Source organism: Stomoxys calcitrans, chromosome 2, assembly GCF_963082655.1.
Source record: "Stomoxys calcitrans chromosome 2, idStoCalc2.1, whole genome shotgun sequence".
In the NCBI taxonomy this organism is placed as follows: domain Eukaryota; kingdom Metazoa; phylum Arthropoda; class Insecta; order Diptera; family Muscidae; genus Stomoxys; species Stomoxys calcitrans.
Window position 1 is genome coordinate 229,887,000 of NC_081553.1, and position 23,083 is coordinate 229,910,082.

General features: G+C 39.2%; 1 protein-coding gene across 7 annotated transcripts in view; it reads left to right on the top strand.

Annotated features, from left to right (window-relative positions):
• The window catches only part of LOC106080414 (E3 ubiquitin-protein ligase TRIM33), a 109,331-nt gene extending 93,768 nt beyond the window's left edge, over positions 1-15,563 (top strand). Inside the window, exons 2-11 of one of the 7 annotated variants that reach the window (XM_013241794.2) lie at positions 1,655-2,750; positions 2,821-3,105; positions 3,278-3,367; positions 3,680-4,095; positions 4,171-4,297; positions 4,507-4,784; positions 7,866-8,040; positions 8,618-8,981; positions 9,080-9,215; positions 13,372-15,563. In XM_013241794.2, the coding sequence (XP_013097248.1) occupies positions 1,655-2,750; positions 2,821-3,105; positions 3,278-3,367; positions 3,680-4,095; positions 4,171-4,297; positions 4,507-4,784; positions 7,866-8,040; positions 8,618-8,981; positions 9,080-9,215; positions 13,372-13,731 (3,327 nt within the window). In that variant the 3' untranslated portion in view covers positions 13,732-15,563. The remainder of the gene's footprint in view (positions 1-1,654; positions 2,751-2,820; positions 3,106-3,277; positions 3,368-3,679; positions 4,096-4,170; positions 4,298-4,506; positions 4,785-7,865; positions 8,041-8,617; positions 8,982-9,079; positions 9,216-13,371) is intronic. The other 6 variants (XM_013241790.2, XM_013241791.2, XM_013241792.2 and 3 more) reach the window with 6 other exon arrangements.
• Positions 15,564-23,083: the final 7,520 nt, after the last annotated feature.

Consider the following 23,083-nt stretch of genomic DNA (forward strand, 5'->3'; position numbering starts at 1 on the left):
GCCTGAAATGCAATGAAATGCAGGCTTAAGTTCAACGAAATTTAAGCCGTAGTGGCAATCAAATGGTTACAGATTAGAAAATATCCCGTTAAAGTATTAGCAACGTAAAACGAGCCAAGGTAAAGCCTAGCAAGTTCCAAAAGGCACACCAAAGCAAAATAAGTTAGACTCGAAAGATCAAAGGAGTTACTGTGCTTGCACGAACGTGTTCAATTTCCGAACACCGTGTTCTTGACAAGAAAATTTGAGCAATTCACAAATAAAAATTTGAGCCTATGAACGATTACCCGAAGTAATTTTCTATCTCAAGAGATGGTATGAACAACTGTGACCAGCACAGGCCTTTCTCTAACCGTTTTCATCGAGCCTGGCGCCAAAGTAAATGCGATTTATTATCGGGACAATATTTTGGAAGCTGCTTTGGAGTCGTCGTAATTTCAAGAAACCATAATAGCCACTAAGAATGTTTCAAGCATTCCGTGATCGCCCAACCTTATTACGGTCAAGCATTAGAAAACATCTCTAGACCTCCAGATCCACTCTGTCATGTAGCTTTAATGCATCTGTGTAGCATAAACTTCCAGATGGCAATACCAGAGTTCATCAATCCAAGACTGTGCTGCTGGCAGCAGCGCCTTGCACTCAGCCTCAAGTGCAGTCTCAGCTATTCGATCTGAAACCTTATCCATCACATCCTGGCTTCCTATCGTTGTCTTAATTATGATAGCATTGCGATATAAATCTGCTCCTATCCTCTATCCATTCTCCCATCGCCTTAAGTGTCATAGCTGTAGTGACTGCCTCATACGTGAACTGTATGTCTATGAATCGTACTTGTCATGGCTGTTAGAACTCATTGAAAAAACCAACTCAAAAGTCTGAGGCAAATCGATTGCGCCCTCCTGCGGCAGCCGATTAAGACCATACTTGGAACAGATGTTGGAAGTCATACCAAAACGACATATGCAAAATTTCAACCAAATTGTATAAGAATTGCGCCCTCTATCGGGAGATCGGTTTATATGGCGGCTACATCAGTTTGTGGAATAATTTAGACCATACCATGCACAGTTGCTGGAAGTCATTCTTCATTTACCATGATTAAACATAATTTTGTTCCAAAGATGTATATACAAGGAAATCAATTCCTCCTTAAAAGCATCCAACTAATATTTCAAACTTGTCTTCTTTGATTGCTTGTACTTTTTTTGGGGGGGCCGTATTGTTGTAAACGATTCAAACACTCTTTATTGAAAAAGTCATTAACAAAGTCCTTTAGATAAGATAAGAACTATCTGTGTCAACAGCGACAGCGGCCGCAGCAAACACCACTAACCATAGTCATTTTGAAGTGTGGCTTTTTATCTCCGACGGCCCATTAATCTAGATAAGATTAGATTGTAAAAGGAAATTTTATATTAAAAAAATAATTATCAACTGATTAAAGTGACAGAGAGCTCAAATGCTATGGAAACATATAACGTTTATCTAATCTAGGGTAATAATTTATGGTAGATAGTAGTACCGACACTCCCAAATCCCTGCTTATAAAAATATAATAGAGTACATTACAATTTACTTTGAGTATTCCATATGGCCAGTTTTATGGGTGTTATTAATCTCCCTCCCTATTCCTCTATCTCTTTATTTACAGTCGGAATCCACATCAACATCAATATCATCGAATAACTCCAAACCTATTGCCACCAAATGCGTTTTTTGTGCACAAACATTGGGCATCAATGATCGCCCCAAACTGCTGGAGTGTCTTCATGTCACCTGTGCCCAGTGCATGAGCACAAAGTTTGCCGAATTGGATCGCACCATGCCACCCTTAATACACTGTCCCATGTGTAATATGGCCTCACAGAACGAATTCATTATCGATAATCAATTTTTAATTGAGCACTGTACGGCGGGTGAAATGCTGAATGACCCCAACGATGCATCGGGAGGATCTAAGGCCTCCGCCAATATACCCTGCAGCAGTTGTTCGGACAACAACATAGCCACCTCCTGGTGTGTCGATTGTTCCGAATACATTTGTGATAGTTGTGTGCAAGCCCATCAGCGTTTGAAAATCACCAAGGATCACACAATCAAACCCAAAGAGGAGGCCAATTCCGATCAATCGCCCAGTTCGGCGGTGGATAAGCTGCACATGTGCATCTTGCATCCCCAGGAAAAGCTATCGTTGTACTGTGAAACCTGCGAAAAGCTCACCTGTAGGGATTGCCAACTGTCCGATCATCGAGATCACAAATACAAGTTTGCCCATGAAATAGCCACAGAGACCAGGCAGTCCATCAACTCCATGGTGGCCGAGATTAATTATAAACGCTTCCTGCTGTCATCGGCCATGCAAGTGATTGCAGAGCGCCAGAAAGTCATATCGGATAAGAAGAAGGAACTCATAAAGGAAATCACCGCCATGGTGGTGACCATTACCAACACCGTAAATATGCGAGGCAAACAATTGGTCATGCGTCTCAACGAGGTGTGTGACGGCAAGTTGAAGTTGCTGATCGATAAGCGCGACTCGCTCATTTCACTCTCCGATAATACCGACTATTGCATTGAGTTTATCAACAATGTCTTGGATAAGGGCAGCGATTATGCCATATTGTCGAGCAAGAAATCGTTGGTGCGACATTTGCAAAAGCTCAAATGTCAAAGGGCCGATATACCCAATCCAGATATACCCTTGCGTATAGATTTACAAATGTGTCAAATACAGCAATTGCAAAAAGGTGGGTGGCACGATGTTTTGTTTTAATGAAAGTTTATCTATTTCAATTGTTGTCTGCCCTTCTCTTTCAGAAATTTCTCGACTTGGCAGCATACTGGTTGATGGCAAACCCTATCCACCACAACCCTCACCGCCTCCACAGCAAGTCCGCCAACAGCCCAGCCCCAATATGGCACCACCCCTAAGGCCGGGCATGCCCCCCGGCATGCCATCTGGATTATCACCGGGTGGGCCACCGCCTGGTGCATTTGGTGGTCCCCAAAATGGTCCTGGCCTGTATAGTAGTAGTTCGCAACAACAGCATGTGCACAACATGCAAATGAATCGCAACTTTGCTGGAGACGGGCCAGGTAAGGGTAGGCAAAAAATCGTTCACAAAGTCACTTTTAGTATTTTCCACATTGTGCACACCACCCCAACCAAAAGTTGAAGGCGGAGGGGTTTTATTCTCCTATGCTTAATAATAATATTTAAATTATTTTTTGTGTTTCTCATGTTCTTTTTCATTTGCATATTAATTGTTGACAGTGCGCTACAGTGGAATGCCACCCACATTATCAATGCAAAGACAGGGAGGACAGCCTCATGTTAGTTCCTCAACACATCCACAAAATATGGGTAAGTAGAATGAAATGAAAACACACACACACACACATGAACTTTCTATTTACATTTTTATTGGGAAAAAATTCAAACCTATGATCCTTGTGCTGCTTTTCTAGAAATGTGATTTGAATACAATTTATTTTTACACCGTGAAAAATATATATTGAAAAAAATGTTCCAAAATATTGAAGATGTAGAATGCTATTTGTAGTATAAGTCCCACAAGGTTAATTATATTATTATTTAAGTTGACTTATACACTGGGTACAACAAAATTATATACTCTATAATAGTTTTCCTCTAATCATGTTTTTTTTCTTTTAGACATAAGCCTTCGTGGTCTATTAAATAACCAGGCTGCTCAAAGTCCGAATCAACCGCCTCATATGCAATCTTTCAATGGTCCTCCTAGTTATCCCAGCGGTCCCCAAGGAGCACCATCACCGCACCAACAAATGGGAGGTCCTCAAATGCGTCAGCATTTTATGGGAGGTCCACCGGGTCAACAACACCAGAATTTCTCCCCCACGCCGCCTGGTGGACCAAGTAATCCCAATTTTATGAATAATAGTGCCGCCGCAGCGGCAGCAGCACGTTTCCAAACCTACCAACGTATGTCCAGTCATGCCCAACAGCAAGCCGCAGTGGCCGCCATGGCGTCCAGCGGTGGTGGTGGTGGTCAGATACCCTCACCTGTACCTATGCAAAGACCTCAAATGCATCCAATGCCTATGCAGAATGTAAGAGAAGTTATAAAGACACAACATTTCTTGCAATTAAATTTCTAATCGATTTATTTCTGATTATTTTTCTAGAACATGGGGTTTCATGGAAACCAGCCCAACTATAATCCCGGTCATCCGCAAACATCGCCACAGCTAAGCGGCAACAGTGGTGGTAGTTTACACATGGCAAAATGGCACATACCTCAATCAGCTCAAAGTAAGTTGTGTTAAAATTTTTATGTTCACCAAATGATGGGAATGTCTCCATACTTTGAAGCCTCACAGTTTTTTTTTTAACTCTTAAAGCAACGATGTGTGTGCCCTTTTTCTGAGTTAAGAACAATGAGTTCATATAGACCCGCGCCCATTCTTTCTTTATTTAACATTTAATCCATTTTTTTTAATTGCCTTATTTCTCTATTTTAGCTTGTCCCCAACAAGGTTCTAATATTATGGGGTTTGCCAATGGCCGACAAAATGAAAATTTTAAAATCTCATTAAAATCACCAAATACTCTCAAGAATACAACACCTCCCACAACAGGTAGTTCAGCTGGTCATGGTATGCCTGGGGGTGGCAATGGAGCAGGTTCAGGTGGTAATTCTCTTATAAATGCTGCTTCATTGGGTTTAAGTCCAGCCGTATCTATCCTGCCAAATGTGACATCGACAAATCCAAAAACACCGAGTCCCAGTACACATGAGGTAAGTGCAATTAATATAAAAAAAATTATGTTGAAATAAACTGTCAATCAGTTGGCAACAACCTTATTAACTACGTTCCCATGCTTACAAAAAAAATGCTTAGTTTTTAACCTAAAGTCGATCGCGAACTTTTCGCAACATTCAAATGCTGAATCACAGTCCATTTTTTTACTGGGAAACCTGAAATAGCTGCCATATAAACCGATCTTGGGTCTTGACTTCTTCAGCTTTTAGAGGGCGCATTTCTTATCCGATTTGTCTAAAATTTTGCACGCAATGGTTTCGTATGACCTCCAACAGGTGTGCTTAGTATGGCGCAAATCGGTACATAACCTGATATAGCTGCCATATAAACCGATCTGGGATTTTGACTTCTTGAGCCTCTAGAGGGCGCAATTCTCTGAAATTTTGCAGGAGGTGTTTTGTTATGACTTTCAACAAATGTGCTTAGTATGGCGCAAATCGGTTAATAACCTGATATAGCTGTCATATACCCCGATCTGGGATCTTGATTTCTTGAGCCTCTAGAGGGCGCAGTTTTTATGCGATTTGGCTGAAATTTTGTACAACGGCTTCTCCTATAATCTTCAACATACATGTGAAATATGGTCTGAATCTATCTTGATACAGCTCCCGTCTATAGCTTGATACAGCTTCTTGAGCCCCTAAAAGGTGCAATTCTTAACCGAACACAATGACTTCTACATTGTTTAGCATTCAATTTATTTATGGTCCGGATCTGACTATAACTTGATATAGCTCCAAAAGCATAACCGTTCTTATTCATTATTCTTTGTCTGCCTAAAAAGAAATACCGCGCTAAGAACTCTACAAATGCTATCCATGGTGGAGTGTATAGAAGAATCGGCCCTGCCGAACTTAGCACGATCTTACTTGTTCTTTCTTTTATTGGTTTAAATGGTTAAAAAAAACTGTTTTTGTATGAAAACGGCTGTCAAATTTCGCTCGCGAAACAATTGAAAATTTTAGCGACTTTTCAGAAAGCAGAATAGAATACCCCAACCCTATGTCGTGATTTTCTTATGAGTCGTGATATCACGTGGTTCGTGATTTCCTCTTGAGTGGTGATTCGCGCTCACGCACGAAGAATTTGAATTCAATCATACTCACATTACGTGATTAGAATTGGATCTCACTCACGAATCACTCACGACACGACTACTCACATGTCTTGTTTACACCTCTATGTGCAATGTTCAATACGGAGTAGCTGCATCGGCAGTCGCGGCCAATCAGCGGTATCGAGCGGAGAGTGTCAGTGAAAGGTCGGGCGGCACCAGCTCTTGCACAAATACTGAGTGCCTATGATGTTCCTTATGACAAGGCGAGTTAATGGCGCCTTTGAATAACCAATGGCCACCCTGTTCACCTAGAGGAGCTTGACGAAGATCGCCACCTTCACATGTAAATGTGGGTACAACAACAATAGCACCTTTAGTGCTATTACAATAATGAGCCAATCCCATGGCAGCCGGTTGTACGTACCGGATTGACCCGATGAATTCCTTCACATCAGCAAGGGCTGCCGCCTCAGTGTACCACACACTACTACTACACAACAACAATAATGAGCGATAGTGTGTGTGTGCATTTGTCCACGTACCTTTGCACGTAGTTGCAAATGCAAATTTTCCTACGAACCTTCTATTGGTTTGCCCAAAAAGTAATTGCGGATTTTTTAAAAGAAAGTAAATGCATTTTTAATAAAACTTAGAATGAACTTTAATCAAATATACTTTTTTTACACTTTTTTTTCTAAAGCAAGCTAAAAGTAACAGCTGATAACTGACAGAAGAAAGAATGCAATTACAGAGTCACAAGCTGTGAAAAAATTTGTCAACGCCGACTATATGAAAAATCCGCAATTACTTTTTGGGCAACCCAATATTAAGGAACAGGGGCAAACTTCTCACATATCAATGAGTGCAGTCCGATTCCAGTTTAGGTTCAGTGATAAGGGGCCTCCTTTTTTATAGCCGAGTACGAACCGCGTGCAGCAGTGCGACACCTCTTTGTGGAGAACGATATCTAGCGGAGAGTCTCAGTAAGAGACCGGGCAGCATTCGTTCTTTCAAGAATACTGAGTGCCTATGATGTTCGATATGAAAAGCCGAGCTACTGGCACTTTCAAAAAAATCAATGGCCATTATGATGAGTCTCAACAAGAGGGCGAGCAGCATCGGCCCTTCCATGAATACTGGGTGCCTATGATGCCCGATATGAAAACCCGAGTTATTGACGCCTTTAATTTACCAATGGCCATCATGTTCCGGCGGTGATTGATCCTTTGGACCCGCACTTGCTTGCTCACCTATAAAAGCTTGACGGGGGCACCACCACATATAGACATGTGGCTACAACAACAACCACTCAAAAATGTTGCCAGCATAAGCATGGGTATGGTTGCGTTAATTTTTTGTTATTTAATCGTCAGGATTTGACGTCATTGCTGACGCTCATGCTAACCTATACAAATTTATTCAAAGCCTAACCTAAACTAATGGCGGCCATAGAAGCAATTTTTTGGAATAGTGTGTTGTGTCTTCACCCTTAATATGTTTTATAGGTGCTGTTAAACAGGAATTAATACGGCTGAATCTGTCGCAAAGAAATTGAGCCTGAACTGCCATACCAAATGGTACAGTACATCACAAATATTGCCAGCATTAGGATGGGATAGGTTAGGTTGAAAAGAGGGTGCATATATTAATCCGCCCCATGCCACTATGAACATACCCCTTAGCCAGTAATCGGCTTGTAGTGCGCTCTAAATTAGGAGGGGATAACCACCGTAGAAATTTTTTTCAGATGTTCTCGCCAGGATTCGAACTCAGGCGTTTAACGTCATAGGCGTACACCCTAACCTTTGTGCTACGTTGGCCTGCTCAACTGCATAGCATTGAGTTAACGCCAGGTCGTAAAATGTAACAAGCATGAAAACTCAAACCGGAAGGCCTATCTTCGTTTGCTATAAACGCTTAAAAGGCTTTTCGACTACAGAATTATTTATGAAGACATATAACTGATCAATTTTATTGTTCATATTTCCACTTTTTACAGAACTCTAAGGATTTTACCGAACCCATTGACAAAGTGCGGGATGATTCTATAAATGATTTAATGGCAACCATTGCCAAATTAGATTCGAATGGTGTACAGGTACTGCCAGAGGGACGTACAAAAACAACCTCGCCACAGGTCCATAGTTCAACAGATTTATCCAATACACAAGAAGGTATGTAGTCTGTATTTCAAATTGAATGATTCAGCCTTTGCTTCTCTTACTAAGTTAAGTCCCATTATCCTTCAATCACAAATTTCGTTTTCATTTTTGTTTTTCTTAACACAAAAAAAAAAAAACTATCACATTTTTTCTTTGGCACATTTATTCTTTTTGGTTTGTTCAAATTGCTAACTCTAATGAAAATTATATACCATAATTCACTTTTTTGTTTTTTGAGAGTAATTCTTTAATCCCTTGTATCTTCATCCTCAATCCAAATACAGTTTTTTATAATCACAAAAATAATTAACAACAATTTAACGTAACAATTTTAGCTGCTGGTAGTGTTTTTATAATTACTTGTAACTTTGCTTTGTTTATTTCTTTTCTCGAAAATAATCCAAATCATTAACATATCGATCATTGTTAACCAAACCAAATCAAACCAAATCAAAAAATGTATCTAATCCATAATGCCACCACCAAATCAAATCTCACATAAATAAAAATCATATATCCATCCATACATACAATCAAAAAAAAAAAAACCCCATGCAATATTATTTTGAAACACATAACTAATCAAAAGTCCATAATAATAAAACTACCGAAAAAGATGACCCCAATGAGGATTGGTGTGCCGTGTGCTTGGATGGCGGTGAATTAATGTGCTGTGACAAGTGTCCAAAAGTTTTCCATCAGAATTGTCATATTCCTGCCATCTCTTCGCTGCCCGACGAAAGTGAAAGCTGGCAATGCCTGTTGTGTGTTAACCTAAAGGAGCTGGCCAGTAATCCGGAGAATCTGCAAAAGAACGCCGGTGAATTGAGTCGTCTGGAATTGCAAATACTACAGCGCATTTGTTTGGAACTCTTTTGCCAATATGAGCAAAGTTTACATTTCCGTGAGCCGGAGCCTCCCTCAAATACGGCCTACTATGAAATTATATGCAAGTAAGTAGGATAGTCAGCCCTCCATCCCCTAAGGGGGTGGAAGTGGGAGTACTACATCTAATCATTTGTTTGGTTATTTATTCCTTTACTCTTTGCAGCCCCATGTCCCTGGATGTTATACGCACACGCTTGGATCCTTCAAGTCCTAATCACTACAAGGACATTGCTTCATTCATAGCAGATGTTCGCTTGATTTTTAAGAATACTTACCTATTCTATCAAGTGAGTAATATGGTAATGAAGTTTAAATTTTTTTATGTTTGTTTCATGTCTTTCCATTCCATTTTTCGTAAACTTTTTCCACATTTTCCATCTTAAGTTGTCTCGTTCATTATGATTGCATGATAAACATTTGCATGAAGTTGCTGTATTTGCTTTTATGGGGAAAAAAAGATCATCTTAGGGCAAGGCAGTAAAACTTTGTTTTTTTTTCTTAATTGCCGAGTCTTGCATAGTTTTACATAGCTAAGGAATCACACAATTGCTCGACACGCAGTAATTATTAGTCCCACACGGGCAGGAGCTTTGAACTTCTATCTGTGTGGTTTTCATAGTTGTCACTAGAAGCTTACCCGCGAGCTACTGGGCGCGTCCACAGATTGTGAATAGTGGAATGCTCCATATGGAGTAGCTGCAACTGCAGTCTCGGACAATCAACGATATCGAGTGGAGGGTCGCATTAAGAGACCGGGCAGCATCGGCTCTTCCATGAATACCGAGTGCCTATGATGCTCGATATGAAAAGCCAAGCTATTGGCACCTTCAAAAAACCAATGGCCATAGATGTAACTGCAGTCGCGGAAAATCAACGATATCAAGCGGAGAGTCGCGATGAGAGGTCGGGCAGCATCGGCTCTTCCATGAATACCGAGTGCCTATGATGCTCGATATGAAAAGCCGAGCAATTGGCACCTTCAAAAAACCAATTGCCATAGATATAACTGCAGTCGCGGACAATCAACGATATCAAGCGGAGAGTCTCGGTAAGAGACCGGGCAGCATCGGCTCTTCCATGAATACTGAGTGCCTATGATGCCCGATATGAAAAGTCGAGCTATTGGCACCTGTAAATAACCAATGGCCATCAAGTTCCCGCGGCGTTTGGTCCTTTGGACCCGAACTTGCTTGCTCACCTATAAAAGCTTGACGGGGCACCACCACATATAGACATGTGGCTACAACAACAACCACTCAAAAATGTTGCCAACATAAGCATGGGTATAGTTGCGTTAATTTTTTGTTACTTAATCGTAGGATTCGACGTCATTGCTGACGCTTGTGCTAAACCACAAAAATCTATTCAAAGCCTAACCTAATGGCGGCCCAAGAAGTAATTGTTGTTGGAATAGTGTGTTGTGTCTTCATCCTTAAGTTGTCTGATAGGTGTTGTTAAACAGGAATTAATAAGTCTGACAGCCCTATTCTAAATAACAATTCCCTGGGAGTTTATTCCCTACTCCCTCTACCCTGAATAAGAATTTACTTGGACTTCGGAACTTCGAAAAAGTGAAATCTCTCCCAGGGAAAAAAGTAGCTATTCTGAATCGATATAAAAGGGAGGCGATAAAACTTCCCCCAAACAAATGAAAGGGAGTTAGGTTAAAAAATTATGAATTTTACTGTTTTTATAAAAAAAATGGCCCCACTTCTTATACTTACGAAAAATTTAAAATGTATGGAAATTAATTTTCACTTTTTCATCAAAATCAAGTAAAAGTTTTGTTAGGTTTTCCCGGTGAAAATATGTCATCTACCCACCATAAAAGTTTTTCTTAAGTTTTTCAATTTTATTGGCACTTGGTTTCGAGTCGGATACTAAAAGAAGGTCCCTTATCGTTGAGCTTAAAGTAGAATCGGACGACACTCAATGATGCGCAAGAAGTGTTCTGCTTGTTTCGTGGGCAATTATTCAAAGATACTTGGCGCCACATTTGACAGCATTTACTCCACAGGAGTAGGAATAAATTCATAAGTCGCTTTTCGGCAGCATTATGTCCAGCAGCCGTCCCAACCACCAAGAAAATCGGCCACTGCCCAGAAATGGCGATTAGATCTTCAAGTTCTAGCTCCATAAAAGTAGAACTTTAGATAAACCGGCGCATCAGACAGACCACCACAGCATTTATGACGACGAAGGAGAACCAAACCTCTATATTACAATGCAGCCTCCTTAACTCCTTTTGGGAAGGGTAAAAGCCAACATGCAGGATGTGTGCCCCGCATGCATGCAGCCAAGGACAACACGACACAATTAATCTATTTATCTGTCTACCAGATCACTCTGGAAACATTATTATTTTTCCATTTTATGTTCTTTTTTCCCAAAAAAAAAAACAATCAAATGTTTAGCCTAAATAAAACAGCTGAGGCAAAACAGCTGTTTTCGAAAATTCGAAATTCCCTCTCCCGTATTTTTTCTCTCCCCATTCAATCAGAATATGAGGATTTTATTCGAGGGAGTTTTCAGAATTGGGCTGTGAATCTGCCGTAAAGAAGTTGAGCCATAACTAATCTGGTTTGCAAAGGAAGATTAACTTTATAAGCTGCGATTGACAGCGAATTGTCTCCTAGGTTAACTTGCACTATGTAGCTGTTTAACGCTTCCGCATTTCTATCATCGGGAATGCTATTTAGATCTGCCTGGTATGCTATTCGATTTGGAGACTCTCTTTTGTACCGCTGAACCTCTTGCTCTAGATCAGTTTATTATATTACATATTTCCAAGTGCATGGGCGTACGTTCTTTTGTACGTACAAAAAAAAAATTAATATTATGTGTGTTTGCCCATCGCTGCTCTAGGTCGTGAAGATTCAACCTTACATCTCCGGGCGTTAAGATTAATAAGATCGTTAAGATCCATAAGATTATGATTTGAATTCCTGTTCGAACACAATCCAGTAGGTATTGATTTGACTATAATTGTGTCTGCACTGGATGAGTGTAGACACCTGATTGGAGATGGTCCAATTGAGTACTAAGCAGGAGGTCGCAGTTCCTAGATCAGCATTCGACAACTACTGTGGTGTTGAATAGTTCATCACAGGCCGGACAATTATCCTATATGTTAGCCAACAAGGCCTTTTTATCTGCTCGCCAAAAGCTATCCGCAAGGACTTGAAGATGCTGTGACCCAAGTATTTTGGGCTAGATGCTAATCGGAATCGTGTCAGGTATTCTCAAACTCAACTGCTGGCATACTTCCATTGTCTATACAATTAACAATGAATATGTGGGTGTAAAGATTTGGCTATGCGAAATAAGCGACAAAATGAATAAGGTAGACTTTTAACCATTAAAATAGGGGCCTAATGTCATGATCGCCCGCATATGGAATATAAGATAGGTAGAGCATAACCAATAACGGCGAAATCCACCATAAGAAACACCATATTAAACGACCAGACAAATAGTTCGGGATCCAAATTTCAAGGTTTGCTGAAGACGCGAGTTGGCGAGTTGAGCACCGTCCTGTAACACGGTTTCAACTTGTCCGGACCTATGTATATGCGATGATGTCGTGCTAAGTAATTTACGAAATCCATGTTGGTGCTCAGCGTTTGGTTTTTCTTAATCGAGGCTCCGGGGAGATTGTCCCTTAAACGTTTTTGATATTTGCGAGAAGAAAATCGGTCAGTGCGATTCTCACTAACTCGCATGCTTTTGGCTTTATTCGTTGCATCGCTCTGCCAAGGCTTTGTTGTTGTTGTTGTAGCCACATTTTCATGTAGAGTTGGCAATCCTCGTCATACTTCGAGGTCCAAAGGACCGATCGCTGCAGAAACAAGGTGGCCATTGTAAATAACCAATGGCCACCTTGTTTCTGCAGCTGCAACGGCAGTTGCGGACGATCAGCTGTATCGAGCGGAGAGCCTCAGTTAGAGGCCGGGCGGCACCGGCTCTTGCACAAATACTGAGTACCTATGATGCTCGATATGACAAGGCGGGTTATTGGCGCCTTTAAATAAACAATGGTCACCCTGTCCTCGCGGCGATCGGTCCTTTGGACCGGAACGATCTTGATCACCTACGGAAGCTTGACGAGGATCGCCACCTCCACATGAAATTGTAGCTACGACAACAACAACATGATATAAACTCCTCAATATGGCCTGTCCCAGTTCAAACTTTTCAATAAATACGTCTTCAAATTTTGCCAACATATTAAAACCTGATATAAGCAATTTTTTTGTAGATATGATTCTTTCATGTTAATTTCCGGTTTTCTTTTTTTTTCCAAAATTTCATGTATTCTCAATAATAACTCTAATAATAGGCAAATTCTTTTGTAGACATAACTCTTTGATGTAAATTTTCGTTTTTCTTCTTTTTTCCCCAAAATTCCATGTATTCTCAATAATAACTCTTTCTTTGCGTCAACCTTATTTCCAGGAGGATTCCAAGACTTACACCAATGCCAAATATTTGGAGAATTTCTTTGAAGAACAATTGGCCAAATGGCTACCGAGTTATGCTAACAAAAACCACACAAACAATTCCAATGCTTTGCTCTCGAATACAATGACAAATGGTGGCGGCAGCAGCAGTAACAATGCCTCTACATCAGCTTCTCCAGCGCCGGGTGCACCTTCGCCTTCGCTCGACCAAAGCGGACGTAAGAGTGTCAATTCGGTCATACTCAACATGAATACCAACAGCAATGGCAGTAATGCCTCACTACATCGCTCGGGCGATGACAACACCGAGGATGGGTGCAACCCGGCCAAGAGACAACGTAAACAGACCGAATAGGGTAAGATTATTGAAGACAATCTCAACATATTCATGGAAATATTACAGAAAATATAGCATTATGCCCATTTGCAACCGAATGCAAAATAGCAGTAACTGAAATTAAGACAGGGCGATAACACAATGAATGATGCATAAGTTAAAATACTTGAACTGAACCAAAACAAAAATCAAATTGCATTGCAAACTAACTGTATGTTTTTATAAGTAAAACCAAGCTAATTTGATCAAAGACACAAAAACCCCTCTACTAAAGCCCAGATGGGCAAGTGAGTACATAAAGCAACCTATATTTTCTAAACCCCCTTTTAAGAGCTAGACAGCTTTGAAATCTCATACAATGATGTTTAAACGAAAAGAAAATGTCCCTTATCAGAATTATTGTACATGGCAAGTTGCTAATATCCAAAGCGGCGGTCATGTCCTTATAGATCTGTGGAATATCAAGCAAACTCAAAACTCAACTCTGGAAAGACAACAACAACCTAACCACACTTAGGTTTGGAAGCAAATCAAATGTATTAAAGAGACAAAAACCCCTTAGAGCAATGATGAAAAATTTCCCTAAGGGCCTAATGTATAAAAGAAACCAAGAATTAGAATACCATAATAATCTACTAAATGAACAAATTAATGAATACCAATTAGACATAATAAACACATCGCTATATATATTTTATAAAAGTATAACAATGTAAATACCTTAACAATTACCGAAAACTAAAAAAAAAAAAACAAAATTTTATTCGTAAAATTTAAAAATATCATCAATGATAATGAATTTTCCATTATATATACATAGTATCCTTTAATAATTAGAGCCTAGGATACCGTATATTTATAAATATTGCAAATATTTATACACATAAAAACATGTTTTTTTTAATTCTACATACCTAAACATACTATACACACTCTTAAATAGTTCTTATACATGCCAATCCCCCACCACCACCACCACCACCACTACCACCAACCAACCAATTTTTTTTTCAATATACATATAGAGGAAATAATAAACATTTTTATACGCCACTTATTTTTGTACCCTCCACCATAGAATGGGGATATACTAATTTCGTCATTATGTTTGTTACACCTTGAAATATGCGTCTGAGACCCCATAAAGTATATATATATTCTTGATCGTCTTGTCATTTTAAGTCGACCTAGCTATGTCCGTCCGTCTGTCTGTCGAGAGCCCACTAACTTTCGAAAGAGTAAAGCTAGCCTTTTGAAAATTCGCAAAAATACTTCTTATTAGTGTAGGTCGGTTGGGTTTGTAAATGGGCCAAATCGGTCCATGTTTTGATATAGCTGCCATATAAACCGATCTTGGATCTTGAGCCTCTAGAGGGCGCAATTCTCGTCCGATTTGACTGAAATTTTGTACATAGTGTTTTGGTATCACTTCCAACAACTGTGTTCAGTATGGTTAAAATCGGTTCGTAATCTGGTAGAGCTGTCATATAAACCGATCTTGGATCTTGACATCTTGAGCCAATAAAGCGCAGAATTTTCACCCGATTTGGCTGAAATTTTGCATGAGGTGTTCTGTTATAACTTCCAATAACTGTGCTAAGTAAGATTTAAATCGGTGCATAATCTGGCAAAGCTGTCATATAAACTGATCTTGGATCTTGACTTCTTGAGCCACTAAAGAACGCAATTCTCATCCGATTTGGCTGAAATTTTGCATGAAGTGTTTTGTTACGACTTCCATTAACTGTGCTAAGTATGGCGCAAATCGGTACATAACCTGATATTGCTGCCATATAAACCGATCTAGGATCTTGACTTCTTGAGCCTCTAGAGGGCGCAATTCTAATCATTCTACAGGGTGGCTGATGAAAGCCGCTACCAAAAAAAAATGGAATAACTTTTTTTCTATTTAATAATAATAATTTAATAATTAATTTAATTAATTAATTAATTAATTTAATTAATAATAATTTAATAATTAATTTAATAATTTAATTTAACATGAATAAAAGAAAAATGTATTCCATACACCGAAAAAAAAATGTAGCAATATTCATCATTGTAGCAATATTCATCAGCCACCCTGTACAACGGCTTGTCTCAAGACATTCAACATACGTGTCTAATATGGTCTGAATCGATCATCGATCGAGCTTGATACAGCTCCCATATAAACCTATCTCCCGATTTTGCTTCTTGAGCCCCTTTAAGGCGCAATTCTTATCCGAATGAACTGAAATATTACCCAATGACTTCTACAATGTTCGGCATTCATTTATGGTCCGTATCGGACTATAACTTGATATAGCTCCAATAGCATAACAGTTCTTATTCAATATTCCTTGTTTGCCTAAAAAGAGATACCGCGCATAGAACTCGACAAAAGCGATCCATGGTGGAGGGCATATACGATTCGGCCCGGCCGAACTTACCACGCTCTTACTTGTTTTCTAATATTTAATCATTGTTATTATTATTACACTATGGAACTCAACAAATAATAAAAAAAATACCAAGAAAATTATGAAAGAGGTGGTTAAAATAGAAAAAACACATATTGTGGTATTTTCACAGTTTCTATTGTGAGGTAACCTAATAGGAGGAATGAAACATAATCATTCACCATGGAAGGGCAAGTTTTTTACATTACTGATACTACAGCGAGGAGGAATACATTTGTGGAATATTTTAAATCTCAAGGGACTCAATAAAGGATTTTCCCCTTCCTAAAAAAAAATATTTCAGAACTCTATTAACAGCATCTTATGGCTCTTGAAGAAAGTAAATTTCCAGTTTCGGACAATCGGGATGCAGACACCACAATATTGGTAGATGCTTTTCAATGGTTGGTTAGATCAGCCCTTGCCGATGAAAGACTCCATCGGGTCAATCCGGTATGAACAACCGGCTTTCATGGGATTGAGATCAAATTGTAATGCCAATCACTAAAACGCCTAATATTTGTGCCCTGAATTTCTTCTCATCAATAGGCCTAAGCTCAATCAACACCCGTTTTCGGGTTAATTAACCTTAATAATGAATGTATTAAGGTCACCATAGCGCAGAGGTTAGCATGTCCGCCTATGACGCTGAATGACTGGGTTCGAATCCTGTCGAGACCATCAGAAAAAATGTTCAACGGTGGTTTTCCCCTCCTAATGCTGGCTACATTTGTGAGGTACGATGCCATGAAAAACTTCTCTCCAAAGAGGTGTCGCCAAAAAGGAGGCCCCTTATCAGTGAGCTTAAAACGTGAATCGGACTGCACTCATTGATATGTGACAAATTTGCCCCTGTTCCTTAGTGTAATGTTCATGGGCAAAATTTGCATTTGCAATGAATGTCTTCAAATCACCGACTAGCCATAACCAGCATTACCGTTGTGCCACTTTAGTATCACTTTTTTTCGACGATGACACTAGTGTGCCACTTTTTAATTGCGCTGCTTAATACCATACTTTTTGGATTTTTGGGCCACTTTTCCACTTCTCTGTGCCATTTTTCAAAAATCTTTCTTTATTGTTTGTTTTCACTTTAATAACCGTGGTATATTGGTTAAAATCTTGACGTGAGCATCTGAAGCTTATCCAGCGGTTGTACTCCCCTCACTATTGCTGGCGACACCTCTGCAAATAGTAGATTTACGAAGCGGTGTCGCGAAGCAGCAATCAGTTCAGACTAGAAATTGAGGGTTCCCATTTATTGGATTAAATCATGAATGTTTATAGGAAAATTTCCATGTGCAACTATTCACACCTACCTACCCATTGGGGTCGTTCTGAGTATGCTTAACGGATTCCCATTTATTGGATTAAATCATGAATGTTTATAGGAAAATTACCATGTGCAACTATTCACACCTACATACCCATTGGGGTCGTTCTGAGTATGCTTAACGTCTTCAGTTCATCCGTCATTATCTCGAGTAAGGCCGCTCGAGATTTTGCAATCATTGACATTTAAAAAGTTTGCTCTCCGTAGGCCACCGTAGCGCAGAGGTTAGCATGTCCGCCTATGACGCTGAACGCCTGGGTTCGAATCCTGGCGAGAGTTTTTCCCTCCTAATGCTGACAACATTTGTGAGGTACTACGCCATGTAAAACTTCTCTTCAAAGAGTTGTCGCACTGCGGCACACCGTTCGGACTCGGCTATAAAAGAGAGGGCCCTTAAAATTGAGCTTAAACTTGAATCGGACTGCACTCATTGATATGTGAGAAGTTTGCCCCTGTTCCTTAGTGGAATGTTCATGGGCAAAATTTGCATTTTTGCTCTCCGTACCTTGATGCAACAATTCTCATTCTTCTCGAGTATGGTTGAAAAAAGAAATCCATTTAGAAATTTTATTGCTGTCCGTCCGTCTGCTAAAAGCTATTTTCCGAATCTGCATCACATTTTATACCCTCCACCATAGGATGCGGGTCATTCCGTTTGTAAGTCCTTGAAAAATTCACCCAAGACGACCCCATAAAGTATACATATTCTTGATCGTCATGACATTTAAAGTCGATCTAAGCATGTCCGTCTGTCTGTCGACAGCAAGCTAACACTCGAAGGAGTGAAGCTAGCAGCCTGAAATTTCTCACATATACTTCTTAATAGATCGGTTGGGATTGTAAAAGGGCTATATTGGTTCATGTCTTGATAGAGCTGCTATATAAACCGATCTGGGATCTTGACTTCTTGAGCCACTAGAGGGCGCAATTCTTATGCGATTTGGCTGAAATTTAGCCTGACGTGTTTTGTTATGACATCCAATAACTGTGCAATGTATGGCCTGTAACCTGATATAGGTGCCACATAAACCGATCTGGGATCATGACTTCTTGAGCCGCTAGAGGGCGCTTTAAGTCTTGAGCTGCTGGAGAGCAAATCCCTAATTAATTTGACTGAAATTGCATGGCATGGTCTCCAAATTGAGAGAGATCGTCCAGAGAACTTGGAGTACATAGTGGAGGGCATATACGAATCGGCTTAACCGAACTTTAAGCTTATATAGCGTGTGCTACTTTTTGTGACACATTTTTAGAAAAATTATGCTACTTTGTTTTAACGAATGCCCCTTTTTGTGCCCCTTTTTGAAATATTTCAACGGTAATGCTGGCCATAACAAACCAATAAAAAAACAAACTAAATGGTTGTTGTTGTTGTAGCCACATCTGCATGTGGAAGTGGCGATCCTCGGCCAGCTCTTATAGGCGAGCAAGCTCGTTTGGATCTATACGACCGATCGCCGCGAGAACATTATGGCAATTGGTTATTTTAAGGCGCCAATAACTCACCTTGTCGCATCGAGCATCATAGGCACTCAGTATGTAAGCAAGAGCCGCTGCCACAGGGCATCTCTTAGACTCTCCTCTCGATACCGCTGATTGTCCACGACTGCAGGTGCAGCTACTACGTATGGAGCATTCTTATATCCGCAACCTGTGGATGCACCCGATAGCTCCCCTTCTCATGATAACGAAGAACACCACACAAATTGCTCATAGTTATCCCGTGCCGGGTAAATGGTGAAATTTGATAGCGAACATTTTTGTAGAATACTTGGACTTGCCTCAATACTGTTTTAAAAATGCTTGTAACGTTTTTCAAAAAAGATACCCATTCTAATATCTGGAACCTGTGGACGCGCTCGGTAGCTCCCAGCTAAGCTTCTCGTGATAACGAGGCACACCACACAGATTGCTCATAGTTATCCTGTGCCGAGTAAATGTTGAAATTTGATAGCGAACATTTTTGTAGAATATTTGGACTTGTCTCAATATTCTTTTAAAAATGCTTCTAACATTTTTTAAAAAAGGGACCCAAAAGACTCCTTCATTGAACCTCTTGATGAGTTAAAATTTTTTAAAAAAAATATTTTTCCTAATATTTTCAGTAATATTGCCAAAGTTTGTAACTAAAATGCAAGAGTTACAAAGAATCTAAGCCGAATATATCCAAAAGGGGAAAGGATGCTTCCCTCCCCCTTTTTTTGGTGACCTCAAAATCGAAACTTTATAAACACTTTACATGTGTCCCCTATTTTCACCTCGCCTTTAATAAGATACCAAATTTTTCTTATAATTTTCGAAAAAAATGGATTTTTGTTCCACAGTGTTATTATTGTGATAGTTTTGCTAATACAACTTACAAAACATACAAGTCATATAGTTTCTCATTTATGTTTTTAGACATGTTCTGTATCTGAATTACCATTATAGCCCCTCCACTTTAATTCTATCATTGGCCTTATATTTTGACTTTTATTCTATGAAAGATGATAAAAAAACTAAAAAGGGGCATATTTTTTTTTGAATGTATACGTTAACATTAGAAGACATTATTTTTAAGAAAATAAATTGTTTTTATATACACTTAAGTTTATAATTTTCATAGCTATCCAATTCTAGAATGAATGAAATTTAAGGCCTCTAAGGGGACCCTTTGACTTTCGTTGGTACACTAATCTATGAAAAGAATTTTTTTGGGAGCCCATGTGTCTTAAAGATTTTGTTATCTGAAATAAGAGGAGGAACGTTTCTTATTGATAAATAAATTGTTTAATCCGTTTTGAAGTGTGGCAGAGCGCCACCCGTTCCAAAAAAAGACAAAATTAAAAATTTTCTTTCCAAAAAAATAAAGAGATAATTTTTTTAAAATAAAGATACAAATGCAAATTTGGCCATGAACATACCATTTAGGAACAGGGACAAACTAAATATAACTATAAAGTTATAATTATCAACATTCAGAGTTTTCTTGGCCTAGTGCTTCAGCGTTTGCCTTCATAGTAATATCTTTTAACTCCTTTAGCTATCAATCATACTTTAGAGCACTTCTAAAATTTTCCGAAGGGTGCAATAACTGCTGCTTGTAACTATCTTAAATTTACAGTTATCAACATTCAGTATTATCTTTAGAGTTTTTCCTGGACGATGAAAGAGCGATTAGTCTGTATTAGGTGTCGTGTTAAATGTTGACTCTCATAACTTTGGGTTATATCTATTTATTACCACACTTATATTAGCAAACTGCTTATAAATTTTAGGTGTCTTCTAAAATGTTGACCCTAATAACTTGGGTTATACCTATTGACGACCACAACTACTTTAGCAAACTCCTGATCAATTTTTCTACAGTTTGCAGCAGTTGCTAGCTTCCACTGATCCTTGAGATGTCAATATCAACGATAAAGGATAGTAGCAGACGCCACTTAACAAGTTGTATGGCAATAACTTCTCTTGTATACGAGTTGATGTTGTTGTTGTAGCAGTGTGTTGTACACTGAGGCGGCAGCCCTTGCCGATGAATGATTCCATCGGGTCAATCCGGTACGTACAACCAGCTGCCATGGAATTGAGTTGATGTTGTTGTTATAGCAGTGTATTGTACACTGAGGCGGCAGCCCTTTGCCAATGAAGGACTTCATCGGGTCAATCCGCTACGTACAACCAACCGTCTGGCTTGGGATTAATACGAGTTCATATTATAGGAGACCACTGTGTCGGAAACCTCGTTTATTATTGTATGACTCGAAGAGGTTCTTCCATATTCAGTGACAACTACAATGGTTTTACAGGGCTTGACTTTGAATACCGGATAAGCATGTGGAGTAGAGCTGGCAGAATATCGTAGTCACTATCGATATTTAATTTTTTGACTGAATATCGATTTATATTTTTCCGATGGATACTATCTAAAACTAAAAGTTAATTTTTTTGCAAAACTAAACAAAAATAAGCAATCCGACACTGAATGTATCATTTAAGATACATTGCGCCTATAGAGGGCGCAATTTTCATCCGTTTAGGCTAATATTTTGTACAATGATTTCTCTCATGACATTCAACAGACTTTATTTACCTTGGTTTTATCAATTGGTCTATACATTGATATTGCTTCTATATAAATCGATCTACTGATTTTTACTTCTCATTTTTGTTGAAATATAGGTGATGGCAAATTAGCGATAGTATCGATACTATCGATATTTATTATTAAAACTATCGAAAATCTCGAATGCTGCCATTATCGATAGTTTGCCAGCTCTAATGTGGAAAGCGATATGTGTGTTCGACAAATATATTGAAGTTATCGATCTACTGCTCTTGGTTGTTTCTACAGGCTATAGTGTAGTGTGATTATATATATGGTAATAGGGCTTAACTATCTCACTGAATTGAGATCTCAATTAGTATGCGATGGCACATACGTGCACTAGGCATGCTGAGGTTCTATTCATCGAGTAGGCGTTCTTGCAGCAGGATTAGTTTCGCGTCATAGACGGACATGCTATGTGTCACGGTATGCGTAACTAGCTTGGCTGATATCCTATTGCTGCTCTAGTAGTCTTTAACCAGGTTATTTTTATTTTAAACTCATTCTGGATGTTCGGTATGCACTCAACACACCACCAAGCATAGGTTCGAAGGTATCGTCGGCAACTGATGGCCAGAGGTAAACTTCTCAAATATCAAGCAGTGCTGTCCTATTCAAGTTTAAGCTCAATGCTGGCTTAAGGTATCTCCTTTTTATAGTCGATCTTCCAATATAAGTTTTTATATGGCTTAAAATGTCGCCAGTATTAGGAAGTGATAGCCAACGGCTTTCAGCGTCATTGGTGAATACGATAACCTAAACGCCTCGGCGGGCACCCCATTATATACCAATAGTTTTAAATAGATATTAACACGATGTTACTTCATGAGCTCCAAGAATGCTTATTAATTTGCTCATTTGCATAGAAATTTTCATACAATTTTGTGATTAGTTATCACAAGCCCATTCATTGGTGAGTGTTTTTGCTGAACTCGTGAACGCTGAACCCACATGTTTTTGTATTTCAAGTTTACTGAAGAGTGAGACACTAAAGACAGAGTGTTGTTGTTGTTGTAGCCATATTTTCATGTGAAGATGGCGATCCTCGACAAGCTCCTGTAGGTGAGCAAGCTCGTTCCGGTCCAAAGGACCGCGGGAACAGGGTGGCCATTGGTTATTTTAAGGCGCAATAATTGGCCTTGTCATATCGAGCATTATAGGCACTCATTTATCTAGAATTCATCGCCGTTACAGTGAGATATGCGAAATAACTCACTGCACACTGAGTTATATGAAAGAGTCTCACTGTCATATTCAAAAGATGAAATGATTACACAAATTGTTGTTGTGTCTGTCTCATATAAACAAACTACGCGTGTGTATATTTATACTTGTCAAATTAACCACGTTGCCTTCGTACGACAAGAAAAATACGTTGTCTGGACCAAAATGTATCGGAATACATGTATTGTGCAACTTGCACTCACTTAAATCCGAATCAATGCCAATGTTTAGCATAATCCATGATGAGTGCCAGAGAAAAACAGCAAGTGCACAGTGTGGCAAGTA